Source organism: Erpetoichthys calabaricus, chromosome 5, assembly GCF_900747795.2.
Source record: "Erpetoichthys calabaricus chromosome 5, fErpCal1.3, whole genome shotgun sequence".
In the NCBI taxonomy this organism is placed as follows: Eukaryota; Metazoa; Chordata; class Cladistia; order Polypteriformes; family Polypteridae; genus Erpetoichthys; species Erpetoichthys calabaricus.
In genome coordinates this window covers 19,718,394-19,745,324 of record NC_041398.2, presented here as the reverse complement: position 1 = coordinate 19,745,324, position 26,931 = coordinate 19,718,394, and the positions used below count along the sequence as shown (strand labels likewise).

Genomic DNA, 26,931 nt, shown 5'->3' with positions numbered 1-26,931 from the left:
AATTCTTGCCAATAATTTAATTTCATGGCTTGTTAGTTGCTTTAACTCTGCCATGTCAGGTAATTCTTATATCCTGGATTTTCTTTCCCTTTCTAAGGATACCATCCAAATGATATGAAGGCTAAAATGGAGGAGTAATTCTCAGTCCTTCACTTTTTCCTCTTCAATTTCCTTCCAAGTGTTTAATTTAACCCAATAGTGCCTGATGATAAATACACACAGAGGTGTCAATGGTGACAAGCTAAATGGAGAAATGCTGGTCTGTTTTGTCATTTGCATGTTATTGCTAATTAGGAGCGGTTAAAAACCAAGAATATGGCTGTTTAAGACTAAAATAAGCAATAAGGGTTCAGAATCTTAACGAGCGAGACAACTAAAGTGAAACAGAAGTGTCACTTGAGCAATAAGGGCTTCTTATTAAGTAATTGGGTTGGAGCAAAAACCTGCAGCCACTGCGGCCCACCAGGACTGTGATTGAGGACCCCTGGTCTAGTGGTACGAATAACACAGACTTCCAATGAGTCACTGTGTTCATGACGCAAGGGATTCTTATATGTGACGGACAGGAAATGACAATGATAATTGACCGTGATGTTGAAATGGTGAGGTGGTACGATGGGCTGGAGGCGGAAGTGAGATCACCTAATGGATTTGAATCTTCGGTATCCGGAAGTGGACTAGTGCTTGGATGGATTCTGAACAGAGTTTCGAAAGACAAGTCTTCTGATAAGAGAAAGAGGTGTTGGTGCTAAACGTCAAATCCCCCTGGTTGTTGTATTCACGCTGTGTCGGCCCGTTGGCTGCCCCCCTACTCACACGCGTGTCTGACAGCTGCAATGGTGAGATTCTTGCATCAATTAGCCTGTTTGATGGTCCGGGTTGGTTCCATGATCCCCGGTTGCTTCCACCACCCTGCCCCTCCCGAACCTGGAACCACCAATAACATTCCAGAGGATGAGCCGGGTGAACGAGGACACACACACACAGAGCAAGGGGTTGGTGCAAACTGTTTAACTGCTTTTATTACGTTTCCAGAAGTGCAGGTTTCTCCAAATAGCCATTAGACAACCTATGAAAACGACGTGCAAAGTGGATGTGTAAATATTCCAAAAACAATAAAATCATCTGTTTAAAACAAAGGTGTGATAAATAACTGAGCCTTGACACAAAAAAAGAGGTCTGGGGCCTCCTCCCGTGTACTGCTGAATCGAAAAGGTTGTAGAAAAAGCGGCCTTGACAGACAAGAGTCCAAAACAGAAGTGAGGTTTGGTTCAGACGTGGTGGGTTTGAAAGATGGAGGGAGGAAGTGACGTCCTCAGGGGTGGAACCGGAAGTGACGTTCAAGGGCCCAGGTGGAAGTTCCCGCATTTGGTCTGCGGGGGGGAAAAGAAAAGAGAGAAAGGGTCAGCACACTCTGCCAGCCCCCTGGTCCGACTGGGAATGACCTTCCTTTGAGCCCTTTAGCTGCCTCCCATGCGCACGTGTGGGACAAAGGCTCAAATCCCGGGCAGAATCTGTCCTTTGAAAACAATCCCGAGCCACAGTGCCTCCTTTTTTTTTAAGAAATTACCCCAGGTGGGATCCCTGTAGGCCAGAGGAGACGTCCAGCCAACAGGCGCAGTCAACTGTGACATGGCTCGGGGGTCCCTGTTGCCAGTCCCTCAGCATCTCTCGGCGTTCCTCCGTCTCCTGTCTGTCACAACACAGAACACAACACACTTGTAGATCGCTCAGCAGGAGTGACCCCCTGTCTCTCAAGTGCTGGCTGTGCGCTTCTATCTTCCCGACCACCACCTTTGACTCCATTGGCTTTCTTTCTTTACAGATTCCACCATACAGACTCCCTTTATTTTCCCAGTTGGGTGCCGGTGCTCCAACGTGTGAATGAAAGACTTGACTGAACTGCTTACATGACAACCAAGCATGCTGACATGTGCAACCCGCAAACACTTGGAGCCTGCATGGTCTTCTATTCCTAATTCTTTATGAAAATTGTGCCTCGTCACAGACCTCCTGTCACACATCCACACACGCCCCCTACCACGTGACTGCAGTGTAACCCCCAAGTTAAATGCTGTTTTGAGTTTTGGTATTTCTTAAACGCCCTATCAAAGTCCACAACTGGACAAAACCAGCCCACGTCTACATAATGCTGCCATCACATCCTGGCTTCATCAGTGGCCATGTCTGCACTCATGGGTTTACGCGACGTCAGCACCAGTGAGCCAGCTGATACGCCACCTGTACTGCAAATCAAGGATTTGTTCTATTTAATCCTGAGTTTTGGTATTGGTCTTCATTCCTCTTTCATTTTTCAGCTCCCCTCTCTCCCTCTTCATATCTGAAAGAACAGGATTTCACCAAACTCTGGTCCACCCACCCAACCATAGTCTGTTAATGACTGCACTGATGGACCCAGCTAAGCTGCTGTGCCAAACAAAATGGGACTATTTACAAATTTCAAAGTCTGTAGTTCTTTAAATTGCAAGCAGAAGTCCCTTGAACAATTTTAACAGGTGGCTTTCTAACACGACACAAATCCAATCACCTTCTAGGGTCTCGCGCAGCGAAAGAAAGCGAATCAGTGAGCATCTTGTGGCAACCACCAAATGCGTACATTTACTATCAACTATTGGTAGTTTCCTGCTGGAAGTGATTCAAAATGAGGGTTCATTGACCAATGAATCCTCACACATTTGTTGTATTTTACAGAAACTCCATATTTTTTTAAAGAGCATCTATAAAAAAAAAAAAAAAAGCCAAATTTCCCCTAGGGACAAATAAATGGACTTTAACAGCATAAATTAATATCTATTGTAACAGTAGGGGGCGCTAGAGCTCCCTTGAACCTTCAGGTACCACGTCAAACACCAGGTAAAAGTCCAAGACTTTTTATTTTTATAATAATAATATGCGTTAAGCACCCTCCACTCCACACTACACATACAATAATCAATAATCAAATAATCCAACACCAATCCTCCTCTCCCAGACACTTAGCCACCCTTCCTCCCAGCTCAGCTCAGTGTCTGGGCTTTCCCACAGTCCTTTTATATCCCCTGACCCGGAAGTGATTCCAATCCTGCAGTCCATGATTCGCTATCACTTCCGGGTCAGAGTAAAAGTCCTTTTCTTCATCCCGGAAGTGCGTCCTGATCACATGACCAGAAGGAACGGAATGCTTCCGGGTTATAGGGCACGTTTAAGTCCTTGAGCCTGCCTGCAGCGTCCTCTGGTGGGCCCCACGGTGTCCAGCAGGGTCGGGAATAAAAACTCCATTGTCCATGATTCCCTGCTGGTCTTCGGGGCACTTCCATGCTACAGAGAGGGCTCCATCTAGTGGCTTGGGGGTATTGGCCGGGATGAATAGCCGGCCATCTCCCACACTATCTATCTATCTATTATATAGTGCCTTTCATATCTTTCTATTTTTTTTGGAGTGAAAACATACACAGATATATAAAGTGCCATGGATGAAGGACAGACATCCTGGCCGGGATGGAAGATAATTTCTTACCCAACTAGGAAGCCATAATAGATGGGCTGGGCATACAGGGTGGTCCAGATCTAATTATGCAATTATTGCATTGCATTAAAAGTTGCATAGTTAGATCTGGACCACCCTATACTTGGGTGTGGGAAGCTGTGCATTCCCCCACATGGCAGGTGGCAGTATTCCTTGGGGTTGAACTCAATTAGGACACCTACCTACAGAGTCTCGAAATAAAGCCCTGTCAGGGTCTTTAGGTGCAGCTAGAGGGCATAGCTGGGGGTGCCACTGTCCTGGTTTCCACACAACCCAGAAATGCTTTGTTACATGACACTATGGGTCTAGTTCTTCACAAAAGCCCGCAGGCTTTGTATATCTTTGTATCTGGTGTCAAGTTGAGAGTGAGGGAGAGGATTGAGAGGAGGAGTGCTTTTGATAGTAGAGCAGTGGGCAGGCCTACAGCCGAGGCCGTAGTCTGGTTTGTTAATAGTTGTAATGGCAATCAAATGTGACACATTACCAGTTTGTCCTTGACTTGTTTTTTTCAAGTTTCTTGGAATGATGGGCTTAGTTTATTTACAGTAGGTCAAATCCGGCCTTTGGATTCACTGCAGCCATCCTTGATTGGATCTGTGCTGCCAGTACAAAATGCTTCAATGTGATAGAAATGAAAATCATGAATGTTTAAACATTTTCAGCGCTCTCTGTTTGTGGCTTTGTTTAAATCGGATGGATTTTTGTCTCATATCAAGAACATTTTCACTGCAAACCTGCCAAGAGCTTCTCATTGTGACACAAAGGGTTCACAGCATTTCAGATCTTTTGTATAAAATCTTATTGTCATTTCTGTGTTAAACATTGAAACGTTATTTTCCATGACTTTATCAAATAATACTATCACTTTTATTTTCTCAGGCAGAATGTCAGCTGCCTAAGAGCCTTCAGACCAGTCCTGACCATGTGAGTCTTAGAACAGAAGAGCAGACACTTGGTAGAGAGAAGAGTTTCCCACGGAGCATGGCCTCAGCCAATGATGACAGCATTGATGAAAGACTAGCACAGGTTAAACAAGAGGACTACGAGCTGGGTGAATCAAAAGATCATGAGGGCGTTATTTCCTTGTTTAAAGAGGAGGGGATTGACGTTAAAGTTGAGGATTCTAGAGATGACCTTGTTAGCCTTGCACTCCAAAACTCCAAAACTGGGAATGCATTCACTCAAGACGTTTGTGAAGAGTCTCAATCCAGTTTACAACCCTGGGTCACAAATATGGGGCAAATGCATAACTTTCTTGAAGTAAAATCTGAAACTGAAAAGAGAATTAAAGAAGAGGACTGCGAGTGGGGTGCAGTGGAGAGTTTCTATTTGAAGGTGGAGGATTGTGACGGGGAAATTTCAGATGTTAAGGAAGACGGGTCCAAGGGGGAGACTGTTGACATTAACATCAAGAAGTCGGAGGATTTCTCAGTTGGTCTTCAAAAACATGAAAGTGGAAATATTTTTAAGGAGGATATCTGGGAAGAGTCTCATTACAGTTTACAGCCCCGGGTCACTAATACGGGACACCTGACTACTCGGCAGAATTCTTTGGACCTGAAATGTGAGATATCCGAGATTGAAGATGAAACTGTTGAAGGAAATGGGAGAGAAGCAGAGGAGCAGCAGTCATCTGTAATTGCTGAAATCAGTAAGTGACATGATTAAATATAAAAAAAATGAAAATGTGGGATACACCAATGATTGCTTGATGACCAGCAGTCCAACTGGCCTACCGTAGTGTGTTTACAATTGTCAATTTTTAAATATAATTTAAAATATATAATTTTTGCGTAAAAATTATAATGTTTATTATTTTTAAAATTTTCTTTTTTGTTTGTAAAATGTCATTAGGCTGTCATTCTGTTTTAGTTTTTATTCTTTGTAGACACCACCATATTGTTGTTGACAACAAAGCTCATTGTCAGGCACATGACATTGCTTTGCTAAACGATTCCTACATTTTTAATCGGGTCAAAGCGCTTTCTTTATAGTGACTGTTCTTTAGGCCTTATCCACATGGAAATCTGAACTGAGCGTTTTTCTGTCGAGTGTAGTTTCAGGTGGGAGCGGATTGAACGGCAAGCGTTTTTCTGCTCATTGCAGTGAATCAGACTGTCCACACGGGCTTTCAGCACTTTCATACGGTTGGATGTGCGTTCAGATGTCATCAAAAAAACGTTGCATGCAGCTTTTCTTGGCGTCAGTTTCTGCCAAAATCCCGATGAGCGCGAAGAAAATGTCTGACACACGCAGGAAAACACACAAAGCTACAATCTGGTCTGCAGGTTGACGTTTACCAGAGGCAAACAAACGCTATTGTAGTAGTCAATTAAACGCCACTAGAAAATGCAACTTAAACACCTCAGTCACTCAGAGGGCATTCATTTAGCCAAGATCTGAATGCCCGTTTGGACAGGGCCAACATAAAAATCAATGGAGCATCTGCATGTAGGACTGTAATGGAAATGTGACATACCATGATATTCTCAACCTGCTCAGTTCAAATCACGGTAAAGTATAAGGGGCCAAGAGCCTATCCAAGCAGCATGAGATACAAGCACAAGCCAGATGCCAGTGGACGGAGCTCCAGGCTATCCGTTCACCTACACACTGCACATTTATCAGATGTGAAATCACACACAAACATGGAGGAAATTTTATGAAATTCATATGGACAATGCCTGGGTGCAGGAATTAACCCCAAGATGCTGGACTAATCACTGTGCCACCTCAATACATATGCATTTAGTTAGATATATAGGATACTATTGCCAACCCATTTCCTGTCTTGTTACTCAACAAGGTATCGCAGTAGAAGTGAATCTCAAAAGAGTAAGACAAAGCTTGGCAATTAAGTCTGCCAAGATTAGGAGGCATAACCTGACAATGACAAATGAAACGTTTTAACCAAACTCTTTCTGTTCTTGCAGATTTCCAGGAGAATGGCAGCTTCTGTCCATCTTCATTTGCTCAGAGCGCTCTTCATTGCAGACTGCAGCACAAACAGGACAAGGGGAAGATGAACAAATCACCAAGCGGATCAGAGAAATGGACCCCAGCCTCTTCCCAGTGTTGTTCTCTTCCACAAGCCAAGCAAATAAAAATAGGAGTCATTAACCCTGAACAACTGTACAATCCTGAGGTTGTGTATACTAGCCAAGAACACACAAAACCATTAAAGAACAAATCTTACTGTAAAGATAAGTCAATTCATACAAGGCCAAAGCCATTTTGCTGTTCAGAGTGTGGCAAAAGATTCCTCCATAATAGCAGTCTTCAGGCACATGTAAGAATTCATACTGGAGAAAAACCTCATTGCTGCTCTGAATGTGGTAAACGGTTTTCCAGCAGTTACAAGCTCCAAAGACATACAAGAATCCACACTGGAGAAAAGCCCTATGGCTGTGACGAATGTGGAAAAAGATTTTCTGACAGTGGCACTCTTCAGGTACATAGAAAAATGCATACTGGAGACAGACCTCATTGTTGTTTTGAGTGTGGCAAACGATTTTCTGACAGGTTTAGTCTCCAAAGACACACACGAATCCACACTGGAGAAAAGCCCTTTGAATGTGCTGAATGTGGAAAACGATTCACTGAAAAGGGCAATCTTCAGAAGCACACAAAAATTCATTCTAGACAGAAGACATACGACTGTTCTGAATGTGAAAAAAAATTCACTGACAAAAGAGCTCTTCGGCAGCACACACTGATTCATACTGGAAAAAAACCTCACTGTTGTTTTAAATGTGGTAAACGATTTTCTGACAATTACAAGCTCCAAACACACACAAGAATCCACACCGGAGAAAAGCCATATGGCTGTGCTGAATGTGGGAAAAGATTCATCCAAAGAGTCAATCTTCAGAGCCACACAAGAATTCATACAGGAGAGAAGCCATATTTCTGTTCTGAATGTGGCAAAAGATTTTCTGACAGTTACAACCTTCAAAGACATACAAGAATCCACACTGGAGAAAAGCCATATGGCTGTGTCGAATGTGGAAAACGCTTCACTGACAGTAGCACTCTTCAGACCCACAGAAGAATCCATACTGGAGAGAAGCCATATTGCTGCTCCGAATGTGGCAAACGATTCCTCCATAACAGCAGTCTTCAGGCACACACAAGGATTCATACTGGAATAAAACCTCACTGCTGCTCTGAATGTGGCAAAAGATTTTCTGACAGTTACAATCTTCAAAGGCATGCGAGAATCCACACTGGAGAGAAGCCATATGGCTGTGCTGAATGCGGCAAACAGTTTGCAGACAGTAGCAATCTTCGGAGCCACATAAGAGTTCATAGTGGAGAAAAGCCTTTTGCCTGTTCTGAATGTGGCAAACGATTTTCCAACCGTAATGGTCTTCGCCAGCACACATACATTCATAGTGGAGGGAAACCATTTTGCTGTTCTGAATGTGGCAAACAATTCTCCAGGAACAGCCATCTTCAGTGTCACAAAAGAATTCATACAGGGCTGAAAACTTAAGTAAGCAAAAAATGTGATCTGTCCTGGCTAAATGTGTACCTTCAGGTGGTGCGCTCTATTGTAGCAGACTGATTATATAGCTCATCAACAGAGGGAAAAAATATATTTTTAAAGTGTAAAAAAGACCCAAGTAAGTCCTTCATACCGGTTGAAAATCTCTCATGATCAACATTGGGGTAAGTGGTGGTAGTAATGAGATTGCAACATCTTAAGATGAAGACCTTCAGTGGAACAGAGATGAAGAACAAAAAAAAGGGGAGGGGGTGGTAATGGACACAGTCCAGTAGTCAACAAGACAAGAGGAGATCAAGTACTGCTAAGATGAAAGAAGTTTAGAATTTTCAGTTAAAGGATATGCTAGGAGGTTTCCTGCCACTATGCAAAGACATGCAGGTTAGGTGAATTGGCAATGCCCTAGTGTGTGCATTTACCCTGTGATGGACTGGTGCCCTTTCCAGGGTTTGTTCTTGCATTGTGCCCCATGCTAGCTAAGATGGGCTTCAGCACCCACCTTCCATCCATCATCCCGAACCCACAACCCCCGTGAACCCTGGTGTGGATTAAAAGCAGATTAGAAAATGACATATGCCACATGCCAGGAGGCCTCACTGCCAATGAATCCATCCATTTTCCAACCCACTGAATCCGAACACAGGGTCACAGGGGTCTGCTGGAGCCAATCCCAGCCAACACAGGGCACAAGGCAGGAACCAATCACCTTGGAAGTGTGCCAACCTACCGCAGGACACACACAAACACACCCACATACCAAGCACAAACTAGGGCCAATTTATAATCGCCAATCCACCTAACCTGCATGTCTTTGGACTGTGGGAGGAAACCGGAGCGCCCGGAGGAAACCCATGCAGATACAATACAATACAATACAGTTTATTTTTGTATAGCCCAAAATCACACAGGAAGTGCCGCAATGGGCTTTAACAGGCCCTGCCTCTTGACAGCCCCCCAGCCTTGACTCTCTAAGAAGACAAAGAAAAAACTCCCAAAAAAAGCTTGTAGGGAAAAATAAAAGAAACCTTGGGAAAGGCAGTTCAAAGAGAGACCCCTTTCCAGGTAGGCTGGGCGTGCAGTGGGTGTCAAAAGAAGGGGGTCAATACAATACAATGCAGTACACAGAACAGAACAATTTCTCAATATAGTAAGAAATAAAAAATATAAATTTTAGAAGTACAGAGCAGAATTTAACAGTAGATGATATATCCCATAATAAGATTTGGATTTGTATAGAGTCCTGGAGACCTCATCCTTCAAGCTGCCTCCCCCATTTGGCCATTCCACAGCTGAAACAGTGCTGGGCCAGCCAATCCGATGAAAGGACCCCTCTTTCCCACGATTCCTGCGATTCTCCATCTGGGATGACTTTTCCTTAGGCAGGCAAAACAACTTGGCAGGTGGGCCGTGGCACCAAGTGCCACATTTGAGTACCGAGAAGAAAAACAGAATAAGTGAGGGTTAGTATACAATTATAACTGTCATGTTACTTATGTTTAAGTGCTAATGACTAACAACAGAGATGCAGTCTGTACAGCTAATCAGCAGCTCTAGTCAGGGTGTGCTAAACTGAAGTAGTGAGTCTTCAGCCGGGATTTAAAAGCTGAGACCGAAGGGGCATCTCTTATAGTAGCAGGCAGACCATTCCACAGTTTAGGGGCCCTGTAACTAAAAGCTCGACCTCCCACTGTTATTTTATTAATCGTTGGAATCATAAGCAGACCGGCATCTTGAGATCTTAATGTGCGCTCTGGTTTGTAAGTCATGATAAGTTCAGACAAGTAAGCCGGACCTCGACCATTTAATGATTTATATGTTAAAAGAAGGATTTTGAAATCTGCCCTGAACTTAACCGGGAGCCAGTGTAAGGATTTAAGAACTGGAGTTATGTGTTCGTATTTTCTTGTTCTTGTAATAATTCTCGCAGCCGCATTTTGGATTAACTGGAGGCTGTATAAAGAACAGTTTGAACATCCAGTGAACACCGCATTGCAGTAGTCAATCCTACTAGAGATAAATGCATGAATTAGTTTCTCAGAATCCTGTTTATTTAGAAAGCGCCTTAATTTCCTAACATTTTTAAGATGGAAGAAACATGTTTTGGACAACTTTGTAATATGTGCTTTAAATGACATGCTAGAGTCAAAGATAACTCATAGATTGCGGGCTGATTCAGTAAAATTGACTGGGATTCCCACTGAGTTAAATGATGACAAAATATTGTTGTGATCAGCATCATTCCCTCCAACAATTAACATCTCTGTTTTATCTGTATTTAAAGACAAGTAGTTCTCATTCATCCACTCCTTTAATTCACTAACACAACTAATTAAAGACAACATTGGAGAAACTTCATTTGATTTAAATGAAAGGTATAACTGGGTGTCATCTGCATACGAGTGAAAATTAACATTATGTTTCCTAATGACAGATCCCAGTGGAAGCATGTACAGTGAAAACAGTAAAGGTCCCAGTACTGAGCCCTGCGGGACACCATATTGAACTTCTGTGTATAATGATGGAGTCCTGTCAGCACATTTCCGTACATATTGGAATCGATTTGATAAGTAAGAACTAAACCAAGCGAGCACGGTGCCTGTAAGCCCAACATCATTTTCTAGCCTGTACAGTAAAATACTGTAGATTTGTGCATCTGTAATAAGCACCGTTCTCAGATGAAGACACTACCTTTAGTATATCTTCACCCCTGTTGGCTGTTGAGCAGGAATTTTAGCTGGAAGGACGCCAATCTCTTACCCTTTGGTCTGATTTATATGATTCCCTCACCTCTCATCAGTATTGTGTTATGGTTTGTTGTGGGACTTCTCATCATCAAACCCGACGTGATGACAAGAACAAAACAAGAGTGTTCAGTCCTTCACCTGCTTCAGTTTAAGACTGTGCCGGGATGTGTCAGGATGCCTCCACGTTGCCACAGCAAGCATGGCCACAGCGTTACCTTCCTTGGGATGCTAAATGGCAACCCCCCCTGGGTTACAGCAGTGCCTCGGACTCCTGCAGCGCTCCACAAGAGTTGGAGTTTGGTGCAGCCCTGTTGGGATCTGCAGGCGCCGCTAGGGGGTGCTGCAGCAGGAGCTGCCGAGCTCTTATGGGCAGTTTTTCTTCCCCACCTGGAAGTGCTGCTGAAAGTAAATTATCAAGCACCTGAAAAACCTCTGGGTGGGCTATGAAAGGAGCCAGCAGTCACCACTCCGGGAGCTAGAGTTGGGAGCAGGGAGACAAAGCTTGCCAGAGAGGAGTGGAGGAGAAGAAAAGAGAAGACAAGTATTGTGTGGTTTTGTGCTTAATGCTTGGAGTGTGTTGTGCCTGAGGGAATGGGGAAGGCGTTTCCCACAGGCAAAAGAAAAATAAAACATTTATTTGTTTTTAGAAGTATGCCTCATGTGTCTGTCTGTGTCGGGTTGGGTGGCTGGCACACTCCCTAGTGGGTCACACAGGACACCGTATTGTATCTGAAAACAGTTGCACACACCGCACACACACACACACACACACACACACCAATCCACCAAACCTGCATGTTTTTGGACTGTGGCAGGAAAACAGAGCACCCTGAGGGAGAACATTCAAACTCCACACACAAAGGCCCTTACACTGGCTGCCGGTTAAGTTTAGGGCAGATTTCAAAATCCTCCTTTTAACATCTAAAGCATTAAATGCTTACTTGTCTGAACCTGATGGTCTTCATCCTAACTGGAGGGGATCTTATGTATTATCCCAAAATATGGCAGCAAAACTGCCTGGTTGACTGATTAGAGCATCATCCAGGCCGCAGTCATGTGATCTTAAATCACAAGCTGTTGTTTATCCCACCTGTTACTTTCCTGAAGCTGTTACCCATAATCCTTGTCTTGGGGCATCCAGTAAATTTAGTCTTGATACAAACCTTAAATTAATTGATAACCAAAAAATAAGGTGTATAATTAGACCAAGGGATAAAACCAGACCCTCCACCAGGGGCATCTGTAATAGAAATTTACTACAAATTAAAACAAAAAGTATATCACCAATTCAGAAATAGCATACAGTTTTAAATACTGCTTATTGAACATTCGCTCTCTTGGCACTAAAGCTGTTTTAGTAAATGATATTATATTAAGTACAAAATCTGATCTGTGTCTTCTCACCGAAACCTGGCTTAGTAAATGTGACACTGTCCCCCTAGCTGAGGCGTCACCAGATGGCTACTCGTTCCTTCATAAGTCTAGAGATTCAGGTCGAGGAGGGGGCCTTGGAATAATTCATTGTAACAAAATGCAAATCACTTCTAACAATTTAGGCAACTTTACATCCTTTGAAGCATTCATTTTAAATATTAAAACAGATTCCAACACAATTATAGTGCTAGTCTACAGACCACCAGGGCCGTATTCATTGTTCATGTCTGAATTTAGCAACCTTCTATCTGATTTAGCTATAAATTATGATCACGTAGTACTGATGGGAGATTTTAATGTACACATTGATGTGGAAACTGACACTTTTAGCAAATGTTTTACTTATTTGTTAAATTCAGTAGGATTTTGTCAGAATGTCAAAGGTCCAACTCATAATCATAACCACACATTAGATTTAATTATAACTTACAAAGTTGAAATTCAAAATTTAATTATTACTCCATTAAATGAAGTTATTTCTGATCATTACTTAATTACATTTGATTTAGTCCTGCCCTTGCCAACACACTCCCAGATTAAAACAAAGACAGTGCGACATCTAGATTGTAATTCTGCTTCAAAATTTATAGATACTTTGAGTAAGTCGAGTGTAACTGAGGAAAACCATTCAGATCAGTTAACATCAAATGTAAACACGGAAAACAATTTAGATGAGCTAACATCACATTATAATGTGACCTTGAGAGATGCTCTGGACACAGTGGCTCCCCTTAAAACAAAAGTGATCAAAGCACATAGAAACTCTCCCTGGTTTAATGAAAACACTCGAGCTCTTAAATTAGAGTGTCGAAAACTGGAACGCAGATGGAGAACAACAAAGCTACAGGTCTTTCAAATTGCATGGACAGAGAGTGTTAATAAATATAAAAAAGCCCTCTTTAAAGCTCGGTCAGAATATTATTCTAAATTATTAGATAGCAATAATAAAAATCCTCGGGTACTGTTTAGAACAGTGGCTAAATTAACAAATGGAAATTCAGATCAACAGTGCAAAATACCAACAGACATTAGCAGTACAGACTTTATGAACTTCTTCAATGAGAAAATTAAAAATATAAGATCCCAGATCTCTGCATCACAGTACAAACCAAATACTAGCTTAGCAGACCCTGTCTCACGTTGCACTCAGCACTTTAGTAATTTTAATCCTGTAACTGAGCAGGAAGTCTTAAGTTTAATTTCTAAAATGAAGCCCACTACTTGTTCCCTAGATCCAGTGCCAACAAAACTAGTAAAAAGTGCAATGGATGTTCTTGCAGCGCCTATCCTAAACATTATCAATAGTTCATTATTGCATGGCACAGTACCAGATGCACTAAAAGTGTCAGTCATTAAACCATTACTTAAAAAGTCAGACCTTGACCCACATATACTAAATAATTATAGGCCTGTTTCAAATTTACCGTTTCTCTCTAAAATACTAGAAAAAGAAGTCACCAGTCAGCTTCAGTCACATCTTACGCATTACAATTTATTTGAGAAATTCCAGTCTGGTTTTCGCACTGGTCATAGTACAGAAACGGCACTAACACGGGTTGTAAATGACATTCTGATATCCTCTGATGAAGGAAACTCCACTGTAATTAGGTTGTTGGACTTAAGTGCAGCATTTGACACCATCCACCATTCTACTGTACATTCATGCCAAAATCTGTCATTTAAACTTTTAATTTCATTTTTACTGGATTTCAGTGCTTCCCAGGTCCTCCCTGAGTGGAGTTTGCATGTTCTCCCCGTGTCTGCATGGGTTTCCTCCGGCGCTCCGGTTTCCTCCCACAGTCCAAAGACATGCAGGTTAGGTGGATTGGCGATTCTATGTTCGCCCTAGTGTGTGCTTGGTGTGTTTGTGTGTGTCCTGTGGTGGGTTGGCACCCTGCCTGGGATTGGCTCCAGCGGACCCCCGTGACCCTGTGTTCGGATTCAGCGGGTTGGAAAATGGATGGATGGATTTCAGTATGGACCATAAAATAGAAACAAAGAGACATGTAATTGGGTTTGGGGCACCATAGTGACTCCTATATATTGTGTTTGACAAAAGAAAATAATACATGATGTCTTATTTAGATGGGAGTCTTCTTCAGACTGATCCAAGATGGTGGTGCAGTCAGCTTGTTCCCCTGAATTTCTTTTTATCATTCCTCTGAATTGCTTCATTTCTTTCCTTAAATGGCACCCAAACCGAGATGAAATGTGAAGTGACTAATTCAGGGCCTCAAACTCCAACCAATTTCACCTCAACCAGCTGCTTAATGAGGCGCCGATTCTTGTTATTAATTAACAAGATTCACCGTGGTGCATTAGCAGACATTTCTGAAATTCTTGATTTTCTCTTTTCTAAGAGCAATGTTAAAATGTTTGGTGGACCTGAGCAGATTGACATTCATGACTCCTTCATCTTTCTTTCTTTTCAGATATTCTGTGATGGTCACCAGATTTTTTTGGTTCATTTCGTATCTCATTATTGTTTGGCTGCTAATTAAGGAAAAAGAAACAATGAAGGAGTCTGAGTCTTCAAGAGCAAGTCAATTAAAAGGAATGTAAAAGGAGTTAATTAGCAGCAATAACGGGTCACTAACTAAGAAAAGGGTGAGAATGAAAACCTGCAGCCATGGTGGTCCTCCAGGACCGGCGTTTGAGATCCCTAAATTAAGGGGTCTGTCTTCAAGAGCAAGTCAATTAAAAGGAATGTAAAAGGAGTTAATTAACAGCAAAAACAGGTCACTAACTAAGAAAAGGGTGAGAATGAAAACCTGCAGCCATGGTGGTCCTCCAGGACAGGTGTTTGAGATCCCTGAATTAAGGGGTCTGAGTATTCAAGAGCAAGTCAATTAAAAAGAATGTAAAAGGAGTTAATTAGCAGCAAAAACATGTCACTCATTAAGAAAAGGGTGAGAATGAAAACCTGCAGCCATGGTGGTCCTCCAGGACCGGAGTTTGAGATCCCTGAATTAAGGGGTCTGAATCTTCACGAGCAAGTCAGTTAAAAGGAATGTAAAAGGAGTTAATTAACAGCAAAAACGGGTCACTAACTAAGAAAAGGGTGAGAATGAAAACCTGCAGCCATGGTGGTCCTCCAGGACCGGAGTTTGAGATCCCTGAATTAAGGGGTCTGAATCTTCACGAGCAAGTCAGTTAAAAGGAATGTAAAAGGAGTTAATTAGCAGCAAAAACAGGTCACTAACTAAGAAAAGGTTGAGAATGAAAACCTGCAGGCACGGCGGTCCTCCAGAACTCGGAGTTGGCAACCCCCAGCACTAGATCAGGGGTCCTTAATCACAGTCCTGGAGGGCCGCCGTGGCTGCAGGTTTTTGTTCTAACCTGGTTGCTTAATAAGAAAGCAATTCTTGCCAATAATTTAATTTCATGGATTGTCAGCGCTTTAACTCTGTTATGTCAGATAATTCTTATATCCTGGATTTTCTTTCCCTTTCTAAGGCTATCATCTAAATCAGGAGTGTCGAACTCCGGGCCTGGAGGGCCACAGTGGCTGCAGGTTTTCATTCTAACCCTTTTCCTAATCAGCGACCAGTTTTCACTGGTCCTGTTTTTAAGGATTCAGTCCTCTGAATTGATTTGTTTCTTCATTAAATGGCAGCCAAACAGAAACAAGATGTGAAACGAGCCAACAAATGGGAACTGGGATTTCAAACTCCAACCAATTTCATTCCAAACAGTCTCTTAATGAGAAGCTGACTCTTGCTGTTAATTAAGCCCGTTATTTAATTCAATGGCTTGTTGCTGCTCTCATTCTGACACAGCAGACATTTCCAAATTTGTTGGTTTTTCTGTTTTTTCTAAGAACACCGTCAAAATGTTTTGGTGACCTGAGAGATCAACCTTGCTGAGACCTTCACCTTTCTTTATTATTAGATACTAGACATTAAGCCCGTTACAATAACGGGCGCTAGAACAGTAGTCCATAAACATTAGTAGGAACAGTCTATATTAAATGGCATGGGACCTTTTACCTCATTACATTTTTCCCGTAAAATGCCTGTAATTTTCTCTGACAGTAATACTGGCTTTGCTGTCCGTTAATATGCATTTAATTGTCTGTCACAACAGTGGGCAATCAGCAGATTCTCCCCAGCAATTGATTTAATGTGCGCGAAAATAAATCCACTTTTAAAAGTAATTGTAATATCATGAAAATTCGTATATTTAGGAAAACCCCTTCAACGACTGACACTTTATACTTTACCGGGCCAGGCTTCTTAATCGCAAATCTGACATCCTGAGAGCGAACACTTGCACAGCAATGGGGAAGCTGGTTTCCACGTCTCAGAACCCGATTGGATTTTTCGTGTTTTATGTTTTAAGTCTTACCTCATTTATCAAAATCTGATTGGATCTGCCACGCGATATTTTATAGGTCCCGCCCTCTCTGTCTTGTGTGACGCGTCAGGCGGCCTTTGAAGCATCGCACCGTGCCCCGCGCATGCACACTTCACCAGAAGACACACACACATGGACACTGGACGTACACAGGGGTTTTATTAAAGAGGATTATGTGTTGGGCACAGGTGAGCTGGTCATGTGGCGGCTTGTTTTGTGTCTCATTATTGTTTGGCTACTAATTAAGGAAAAAGAGACAACTAAGAGGCCTGAGTCAAGTTAATTAAAACTAAAGCAAAGCAAGTTAATTAACAGTAAAAATAGCTCACTAATGAAGAAGATGCTTAGAATAAAAACATGCAGCCACTGCGGCCCTCGAGGACCAGAGTTCGACACCCATGATCTAAATGATTTGAAGGCTAAAATGGAGGAGTAACTCTTATTCCTTCACTTTTTCCTCTTCAGTTTCCTTCCAAGTATTTAATTTAACCCAATAGTGCCTGATAAATACACACAGGTGTAAATGGCAACAAGAAATGCTGGTCTCTTTTGTCATTTGCATGTTATTTCTAATTAGGAGCAATTAAAAAACAAGAATACAGCTGTTTAAGACTAAAATAAGCAATAAGGGTTCAAAATCTTAACGAGCGAGACAACTAAAGTGAAGCTGAAGTGTTACTTGAGCAATAAGGGCTTCTTATTAAGCAATTGGGTTGGAGCAAAAACCTGCAGCCACTGCGGCCCTCCAGGACCGTGATTGAGGACCCCTGCATTAGATAAAGTTTTAAGCTGACCCAGGAGTTCAGCAAGTTCATGGGGGGTATTTTCCGTACGTCGCTTAAATCATCCGAGATCAGGTGCCTCATCTTGGATAAGTTAATGCCGGTGACACTCATCCAGATAAGTTGGTTTTTCAAACGCAGCCGTGTATTTGATTAGTCGAGCTGGATCTAATCATACGAGATGTTTGCGCGCGCCCGCACTGATTGAAAAGCCCGTATATATCGAGTCTAGAAAAAATGATCAGCGAGTCTTTGATAGGCTGTAACAAAATGATGAAAGAACGGGCGCATTTTTTTTTTTTCACACACGCGGCACAAGACCTTTTATTTGAAGGACATGAAGAATTTCAAGATTTAATATGCACGAGGGGTAACACTGCAAAAGCAGCCCAAACCAGAAAAGACGGCTGGCAAAAAGTGACTGACAAATTAAACGCTAAGTAGTGTGCATTGTACTTACTGAACGCAGCGTTTCATTCCCTATATGTCAGATTAATTATTATTTAATATGTCATAATACCAGATCAGACGTGAGCACATGGAGAACATGGGAACAGGTTAAAGTGAAGTACAAGAATATACTTCAAACTGGTAAATATTGGTATATAACTATTTAAAGAATTGTTGACATGAAGAATCATATATAATATAAAAAACATTAATTGTAAAGCTAATAAGAAGGCAGACAAGCAAAAAACAGGTGGAGGTCCACGCGGTCCAGACCTAACCCCTGCAGAAGAGTTGGCTCTCCAGCAAAATGCCCATCGCCCTGTTTGTGAGGGCATTCCAGGGGGAAACTCCTTCTCAGAACCAGTGGCAGGATGCAGTGGTCACTTCATTTCAGGTAAAGGATGGTCATTGCATAGATTTGTCCTCCATGTGTGCCATAGGTATGTTCCATATAGCCCTCTTTTATTGTTGGGTCAGTTGCAGGGAATGTCATATCCCTTGAACCTGTGTCTGACCAACGAGATATTGACGAAGGTCAAATATTTGATGAAGACACTTTGCCTGATTGTTCATCAGGAGGAGAGGTACATTTTCCAAATAATGTTTGATCAAACTCCACTCTGATCAGTCCCATGTTCCCCAATCACATTTGGAAATCCTGGTAATGAGAATGTTAGGCTGATTGTGAGATTCTTCACAGAACTGTGGGTGTTTTAGCCTGTGTATTACCTACCTGCAATGGCATGAAACGCCTCTTTTATTGTCTGCACACGCAGGTGTCCAGGAAACACTATGAAAACCTGAAGGAAATGTTTCAGAGCCGAACAGACTTTACGAATTGCCTGGCAAACTGCACTTTTAGTTGATTTTCCACATCGCCTACAGTATATAAAAAAGTGCCGCTTGTAAAAAAAAACTCAAAGCAATGCCTACTGTCTGTGTGGTTGTGAGAGCCCGACTTCACCGAGTTTGACTTCGAATATACAGAGCTAATAAATCTTTGAGGTACAATATTCCCCCTCGGCTAAAGCGGTATTTTTTGAAAAGAATTTCCTCCGGGAGCAATAAAGGATCTTGCCGATTGCGCAAACCCTTCTGTATATGAAATTCTCTTCGTATAATTTGCACACTGATATCAATTGGTCGCTCATTCATGAACGGCGAAGCCATGACTGGATGACTTCCACGCACCGTCACTGATCACGTGTGTAAACTAATCCTTGTTTATGCAGAACATACCTGCTCCGAGCAGGTTTGCGGATTTGGATGTGTTGCTATGACAACACATCCAGCAAGAGTTTCAAAAAACCGACAGATCCAGGATCAGGCCAAATCGACAACAATTACATCCGGCTAAACAAGTAATCCACGTACGAAAAATACTCCCACTGCTCACTGACAGGTCTACAGGAACTCAAGAGCATACAATTGGTGCCCTAAACCAGCGGTTCTCAAACTGTGGGGCGCGACGTAACAAAAAGGGGGGTGCGAAGATGTGAAAAAAAGAAAACAAGAATCAAAAATATGAAAAATACATCTATTGAAACCAAAACAAATTAACTTAAACTACATTCTGATACTAGAAAAATAAATATAGAGTTAGATAAATGTCGATAAAAGTTAAGTAGGTATAATAAAATATGCATCTATGATATATCATTAATTAAAAAAGAACAAATTGGTATTAGTGGGCTCCTTTTAAAAAAAAACCTTAGGGGGGGCGCGATAAAAACTGTTATGAAAACTCGGGTCACAAATACTTAAAGGTTGAGAAACGCTGAGTTAAACTCATTTACTTTACTAGCAAAAACTGAGCACAGATAACAGGGCAGGTAACCTCGGTTAGCATGCTACGGCTGACAAGGTCGCTAATAATAACTTGAATAACAATATTGGATTTTGCTTATTAAAATTAACAAGATTCAATAAATATGCTGCCCTGGACCGTCTTATTATCGCTTTTAGAAGCACGTAATGAACAATTTAGTGGATTTCCAGGTTCTTTCAGCTCTCCTATGTTTTCTTCTTAAATCACAAATCTCTTCATTGATCCAGAGAATGTTTATGCTGTTTGACATAGGCGTGTTTTGCAGCGCGGCAAGATAAAAGGTCAGTGACGAAACGCGATTTGAAAAATTAATCGGAAGTTCCGGTAGTGGGTCCATGTGCCCGTGTGAGCGTGCACGCGCCGCTCCAAAGTTGATTGCCACTTGATCAGATTTTAAAATCGCGATATTAAACTTTAAAAACTTGATATCAAAATTTACAAGCCTGGTGTCAAATTTCATAAACATGATATCAAAAAGACAAAATATGAGCGTTTAAAATCAGCATATATTAGCATTTTAGCTCTCTTTATTGATATCTGTTTTTTTTTTAAACTTGATATCAAATTTTAAAAGCCCGATATCAAATTTAAAACTGATGATCTCAACGTTTTGAAAGCAGATATCAAATTAAAGCGATTAAATGTTTAAACGACTTGCCATAAGAGAGCCTGCAGGGCGAAATGAGTGAAAAAGAGAGAATAGAGGGACGGAGACTGCGGGATCAGGAGAGAGCAGCGAGCGTTCGAAATGGGCAGGCAGCCGGGTGGTGGTCATGAAATGCAATGTGCAAAAAAACATTAAATCGTGCAAAAACAAATCAGAAAAGCAAAAACAGACCAGAATGGTTGATGCTCGAGAGATCTGACGAGGGTAACTTTGGCTGAGCGTCATGAGGAAGGTGAAGAGATCCTCTGCTTGGGGTTTTCTCGTAAGAGGAGAGCAGCAGCGGGAGTCGGAGGAGCGAAGGCCAAGCGTCCTGCCAGAAGCCTGTGGACCCGAACCCAAAAGTTGACGGTGCCAGTCTTCTTTAGCTGCAGGCTGCCACCTGGGATAAGCAGAGGAGACGTCGAGATGTTAAAAGGATGCACCCGGGATTGTGACTTTTTACAACCGTTTCCTGTCTTGGGTTTTGATCTCGTTTTAATGGATTATTTATTTGGGCTTTATGCCATATTCTGGCACTTGGTTTATATCGGATTATTTATTAACTATGTTTCAAGCACTGCACTTTGGATACTTTTTTTGTTCGTTTTAATAAAAGCATTTCAGCATTTTGCACCCACCCCTTTCTGACTGCGCATGTCGTCATTTGCTCGGTTTTTCCTCGGGTACAATACGATACAATACAATACAGTTTATTTTTCGTATAGCCCAAAATCACACAAGAAGTGCCGCAATGGGCTTTAACAGGCCCTGCCTCTTGACAGCCCCCCAGCCTTGACTCTCTAAGAAGACAAGGAAAACTCCCGAAAAAAACCCTTGTAGGGAAAAAATGGAAGAAACCTCCGGAAAAGCAGTTTGAAAGAGAGACCCCTTTCCAGGTAGGTTGGACGTGCAGTGGGTGTCAAAAAGAAGGGGGGTCAATACAATACAATACACAGAACAGAACAGAACAGAACAAATCCTCAATACAGTATAAAAATAAAAATTTTACAAGTACGGAGTAGAATTTAACAGTAGATGATATCACATAATATGATTTGGATTTGTTCAGAGTCCTGGAGACCTCAGCCATCAAGTTGCCTCCGCCATTTGGCCAGCGCTGGGCCAGCCAATCCGATTAAAGGACCCCTCTACCCGACGATTCCTCCATCAGGGATGACTTTACCTTAGGCAGGCAAAACAACTTGACAGGTGGGCCGTGGCACCAAGTGCCACATTTGAGTACCGAGAAGAGAAACAGAATAAGTGAGGGTTAGTATCAAATTCTAACTATCATGTTACTTATGTAGGGCGGCACAGTGGCGCAGTGGGTAGCGCTGCTGCCTCGCAGTTGGGAGACCTGGGGACCTGGGTTCGCTTCCCGGGTCCACCCTGCATGGTGTTTGCATGTTCTCCCCGTGTCTGCGTGGGTTTCCTCCGGGCGCTCCGGTTTCCTCCCACAGTCCAAAGACATGCGGGTTAGGTGGATTGACGATTCTAAATTGGCCCTAGTGTGTGCTTGGTGTGTGGGTGTGTTTGTGTGTGTCCTGCGGTAGGTTGGCACCCTGCCCGGGATTGGTTCCTGCCTTGTGCCCTGTGTTGGCTGGGATTGGCTCCAGCAGACCCCCGTGACCCTGTGTTCGGATTCAGCGGGTTGGAAAATGGATGGATGTTACTTATGTTTTAGTGCTAATGACTAACAACAGAGATGCAGTCTGCACAGTTAATCAGCAGCTCTAGTCAGGGTGTGCTAAACTGAAGTAGTGAGATTTAAAAGCTGAGACCGAAGGGGCATCTCTTATAGGAGCAGGCAGACCATTCCACAGTTTAGGGGCCCTGTAACTAAAAGCTCGACTGGGTTCAAGTGGCTTCCTTAAGAAACCTTGCAGTATGGAGCAAACCCAGACGGCCGCAGGTGGGCAACAGAGTCTAAAACTGATAGACCTAACTTATTAAATTCATCAAACATATCAGTATTGTTGCTTAAATCCACAGACGTCAGACTAGAAGTAACACGTTGTGCGTATCTGAGTCACTGGCGTCTTGACTAAATTTGTGTGACAGTGACAGCTTATAGCAATGGCACTCGGACACCTTGGGAACAAACTCGCTGTTACACATGAAAGCTGTTTTAAAAGGAAGAGGTAACAAGCAAAAACGGGTGGTTTTACACAAATTTTGAAATGAGTATTGATTTTTTTTTTTATTTCTTTAGAACAAATGCATATCATTTGCATATTCCCGGTGTTTACATTTTTTTTCATTTTGACTCCAGTCTGCTCCCACCGCTCAAAAGCATTCATGCTGTTCCTTTCAGGTGACTCTTGAAATGTGTGTATGTGGCAGAATAACAGTGGGCTCAAACGAACAGCCATTCAGTCCAAACTTGGGACTCTGAAGTGTTGTTGGCGTTATCACTGGTGAAGAGACAGAATACTGTAGTATGTAAGCTTTTTTTAAAAAAAAAAACATCTTAAATACTCGGAAATAAGCCATTGACATCAAGAACTGAGGGAGCCGCTTAAATAAATGGCAAAACGTTTTTTTTTTTTTTCCAAGGAGAAATCGATGTCCAGGGGCCTCATGTATAAAAGGTGCGTACGCACAAACATGTTGCGTAAGAACATTTCCACGTTCAAATTGCGATATATAAAACCTAAACTTGGCGTAAAGCCACGCACATTTCCACGGTAGCTTATACCCTGGCGTACGCAAGTTCTCTATTCGGTTTTGCAGACTGGCGGCACTCAGCGTCAAAGCACTGCTACTGTTCCTGTGTGGTTTCCCTTTCTTTTTTAGATCCACATCCCTGACATGGCTTTATAAATACACTGAAATTATTGTTTATTAGTTTAAGGCATCTGATTGTAATTAACCAGTTTTAACAGCCGACCCCTTTACCCAGCCGGCAGCTACACCTCCAAGACCCGTGGCCTGGATAATTTACTGAGAAATAATCTAACTATCAAGCCGTACTTCTAACCAATTAAACTTTTCCCCACAATCGACGGTGTAAATATAAGCACACAAAAGCAGGATGTAAAATTAAACGGATTAAATGTATTAAATGAAACAAGACATGCAAAAAATAGAAAACAGATATAAATATAAATATCCCTCCACCCCAGCAACAACAAGACATCACCAAATATAAATACAACAAAAACCCTCCCTTGCCCCTGTAACATATAACACACAACACGAATAACAAGAATGACTGATAAACTGAATGATTGTGAACTTGAGTCCGGTTATAAAAACTCTCCTGAATACGGATGACTGAACTAGCGGTAAATGCGTTATTTGATTTTCCCGGAGATTGGAGCAACCTCACCGTGATTCCTCGGCGTATGGTGGATGGCAAATCGACCCCGGGGTCTCAGCAGATGGAGGTTGAAAGACAGTCCGGCAAAATGAAAAGCAAACTGGTGAAAAGGCGCAATGTGAAAAAACAGCAAGTAAGCTGAAACGTGGTTGAAACAAAATGGTCTCCTTTCTCTCTCCTTCTCCTCCTGCTGGCTTAAATAGTCCTATGACGGCAGTAATTGATTAATTAAGAACAGGTGTTTTCCAGGTTTGCGGCTGTGGTCTCCTTCCATCGAAGGGGGACGGCATTAACTGATACACATACAAACAGCAAACGGGACAATGAAACGAGATGCACTCAGAACTGACATTTAACACTAACTATGTGGCCCCGCTACACAGTAACAATATAATGGTCCACGGAATGGTCAAACTATTCCAAATATCATAACTGCTTTAGCGTTGTTACTCTCACTGCACCTTCTTCTTCTTCTTCTTTCAGCTGCCCCTGTTAGGTGTTGCCACAGCGGATCATCTTTTTCCATATTACTCTCACTGCACCACTTGGAGTATATACATCACTGTATCTGAGTGTGAATCACAGATCTACAGCAGCTGATCGGAAAGACAATTATCGGTATGCAGCATCAAGCACACGCTGCCTCAGCCATGCTGTTTATTTGAACTGCTCTCACATGGCAAACACTTCACAGCCTTTCCTGTACAGACCTCGCGGTTCAGAAACAGTTTCATCCCAAGAACTCTAAACGCACTCAATCAGTCCATCAAGTGCTCCTAGTAGAACTGTTTGATCTTATAAGTACAATTACCTCATTGTAAACTTGTGATACAGTTATAATATTGCACAACCTGAGCCAGTTTATAAAGCGCGTATTTACATATGATGATGATATCATTTTTAAGATGAAATGCATCAAAATATGTTTATTACATTATACAGATAAAACTTTAACTTAAACTACACGGTACCGCAGCGCTAGTGAGCTTGAGCTTCGTTCACGGTTTGTTCCTGCCTTGTGTTGTATTCTTGCTGGTGCTGACGCGACACTGGAAAGACAGATGGATAGAATAATTAAACATGTACTACAAGATATTTCAATGTTCCTTAAAAGTTTTGAAGAATCAGCGTTCTAAGCTTACAGATGGCTTCACGTCTATTACAGAGCTGATTGTGTGGCGATTGGGTATTTGGAGAAAGAAAAGTAAGGACAGGAATTGGAGGTTAGTACGTTTGAGAGAGACAATACTGCTGTGATAAAGCATTTCATTGAAGGTCGCACATGGCGCAGCAAGCATCTTGCGTGAGACAGGAACAAGCACTGCGCCACCGTGTTCCCATGTTTAATAACATGCTTTAACTCCTATCATCATGAAAATGATTTCAGGTATACATCTCAGTATTTTAATTATTCAGAGAGCTGTAATGAATTCTGTGTCCTGTCGGAGGAAGAGAAAGCCCGTTTAAGAAGCAGGTAGTGATTCACACACACAGAGCACATAGAAGATCAAATACAAAATAAAGCATTTAACGTGCTACTTTAGTTACGGTAGGATTTGAGAAACTAGTATATTAAATGATTTTAAGATGAAGTTTATGATGTTCTACTTTAATAACAAAATAAACTACATTATCAAAGTGGAAATTTTGAGATTAAAATTGATATTTCATGCTTTTTTCCCCACTGTGTACCTATTTTTTAAGCAAACAGAAAAACAGGTAACTTGATTCTATTTACACCCACATCTGTTTCACAATACAAAACATTTGTAGCCAGATGAGATCTGATTTTGGAGATTGAAAACTCAATTAGGCAGTGTGCTATATTAAAAACAGGAATTGACATTCCAGTGGAGAAATTAGTGGGAGCTAAAACAGTAGCTCGCTGGATTGGAGTTTGAGAGCCCCCAGGCTGTCTTGGAATGTCTCATTAGAAAACAAGCACTCTAAAAATTTAAAAGGCAAAAGAAGCAGATCCCATAAAGCAGCGTTTCTCAACCTTTAAGTATTTGCGACCCAATGTTTCATAACAGTTTTAATCGCGTCCCCCTAACGTTTTTTTGAAACCCTAATAAAATTTATTCCTATATTTTTTGCTGCTGATAAGCCGCTACAAGTTTAAAATTTTCCTACGAATAGCGAAATTACACACATATGGCAATATTTGCACCCCCTTTTTTGTTACTGCCTCATAGTTTGAGAACCGCTGCCATAAACAGCAGTAAGAGGTGGGGTGTTAAGAAAGCTTGCAGCCTCTGAGATCCCTCAACTTGACACCCCTAACATTTATGGGTGTGGCTCTGAGTACCATCGGCCACTGCCCTGATTGGCTGGCTGATTATCAGTTGGAATCTAACTGGAAATAAAATCGGGAAAAAAAATGGAATTTTGAGAGGTGGTGACTCCAAACCTGAGTTGTTTTCTCCAAACAAATGTGGGAAAGACTCAAAGCTTTCATCAAGAGGGTCGACTGGAGGGAGGGCTTCTCAAAGCGATTTACGAAGTGCTGATAAAAGTCGTCTCTTTATTTAAAACAAACAGCAGAGGTTTAACCATCAGATTTCATACAACACTGACACATTTCCATTTGGGACGTGAAGAGAAAATGTCTAAGGTGAATTTATTAAAAGTGCACTTTTCTAAAGGGTTATGTCTTGCCTTGCTCTATTGAATCTGGAAATACTGAGAAAAGCAACAAAATGAAGAGCCCGTCTGAGCACAAAATGAATTGCCATGTAATAGGGAAACTCGCAACGTGTTTGAATAATCCTCCCAAGGTCCAGTAGATGGCAGTGTTTCCTCGAGTGCCATTACTTTTTTCTCCACCGAGTAGCTCGCGGACGACTCGCTTCGTTTCTCTTTGTTTGATTACGCCGGCGGACTGCTAGACGGGGCACGTGCGTGCACAACCGGGACAAAGGCTAACAGAAGAAGAAGAAGAAGGAGGAGGAGAAAAATTGGAAGCAAGGAAAAAAAGAGCGGCGAAAGGGAGAGTGTCGGTAAGATCGAGAGCATCGAGTTTGAGGGGGAGACGCGGAGAGAATACCGGATGGAACAGAAGAGGAAAGGGGCGCAGGACGACGTGGGCGGTAATCTCGAGGGGTGTTGTAAAGATAATCGGTGCCTCGTGGAATCGAGTGCCCAATCTCAGTTAGCGCAGGCGCAATACAGTGTGATTGTTAACAGATCTCTTCGTGCTCGTGCATCTTTGCTCGCCGTCTCTCGTGGTTTTGATTTCACGCATGCGCCGTGATAAATGCCGCCCTTCGTGCACGCGCGGCCGCATTCTCGCTGTTTCCTCCAGCCCAGCGATGTCGTTAATTCAGCGCCGTGAGG

The 26,931-nt window shown here is 42.2% G+C and overlaps 1 protein-coding gene across 1 annotated transcript in view; it reads left to right on the top strand.

The window, feature by feature from the left end:
• The window catches only part of LOC114641657 (uncharacterized), an 80,380-nt gene that overhangs the window by 31,174 nt on the left and 22,275 nt on the right, over nt 1–26,931 (top strand). The window contains exons 5-8 of the mRNA XM_028790681.2: nt 4,406–5,177; nt 6,460–8,008; nt 14,644–14,650; nt 26,429–26,594. Of these exons, the coding sequence (XP_028646514.2) occupies nt 4,406–5,177; nt 6,460–8,008; nt 14,644–14,650; nt 26,429–26,594 (2,494 nt within the window). The remainder of the gene's footprint in view (nt 1–4,405; nt 5,178–6,459; nt 8,009–14,643; nt 14,651–26,428; nt 26,595–26,931) is intronic.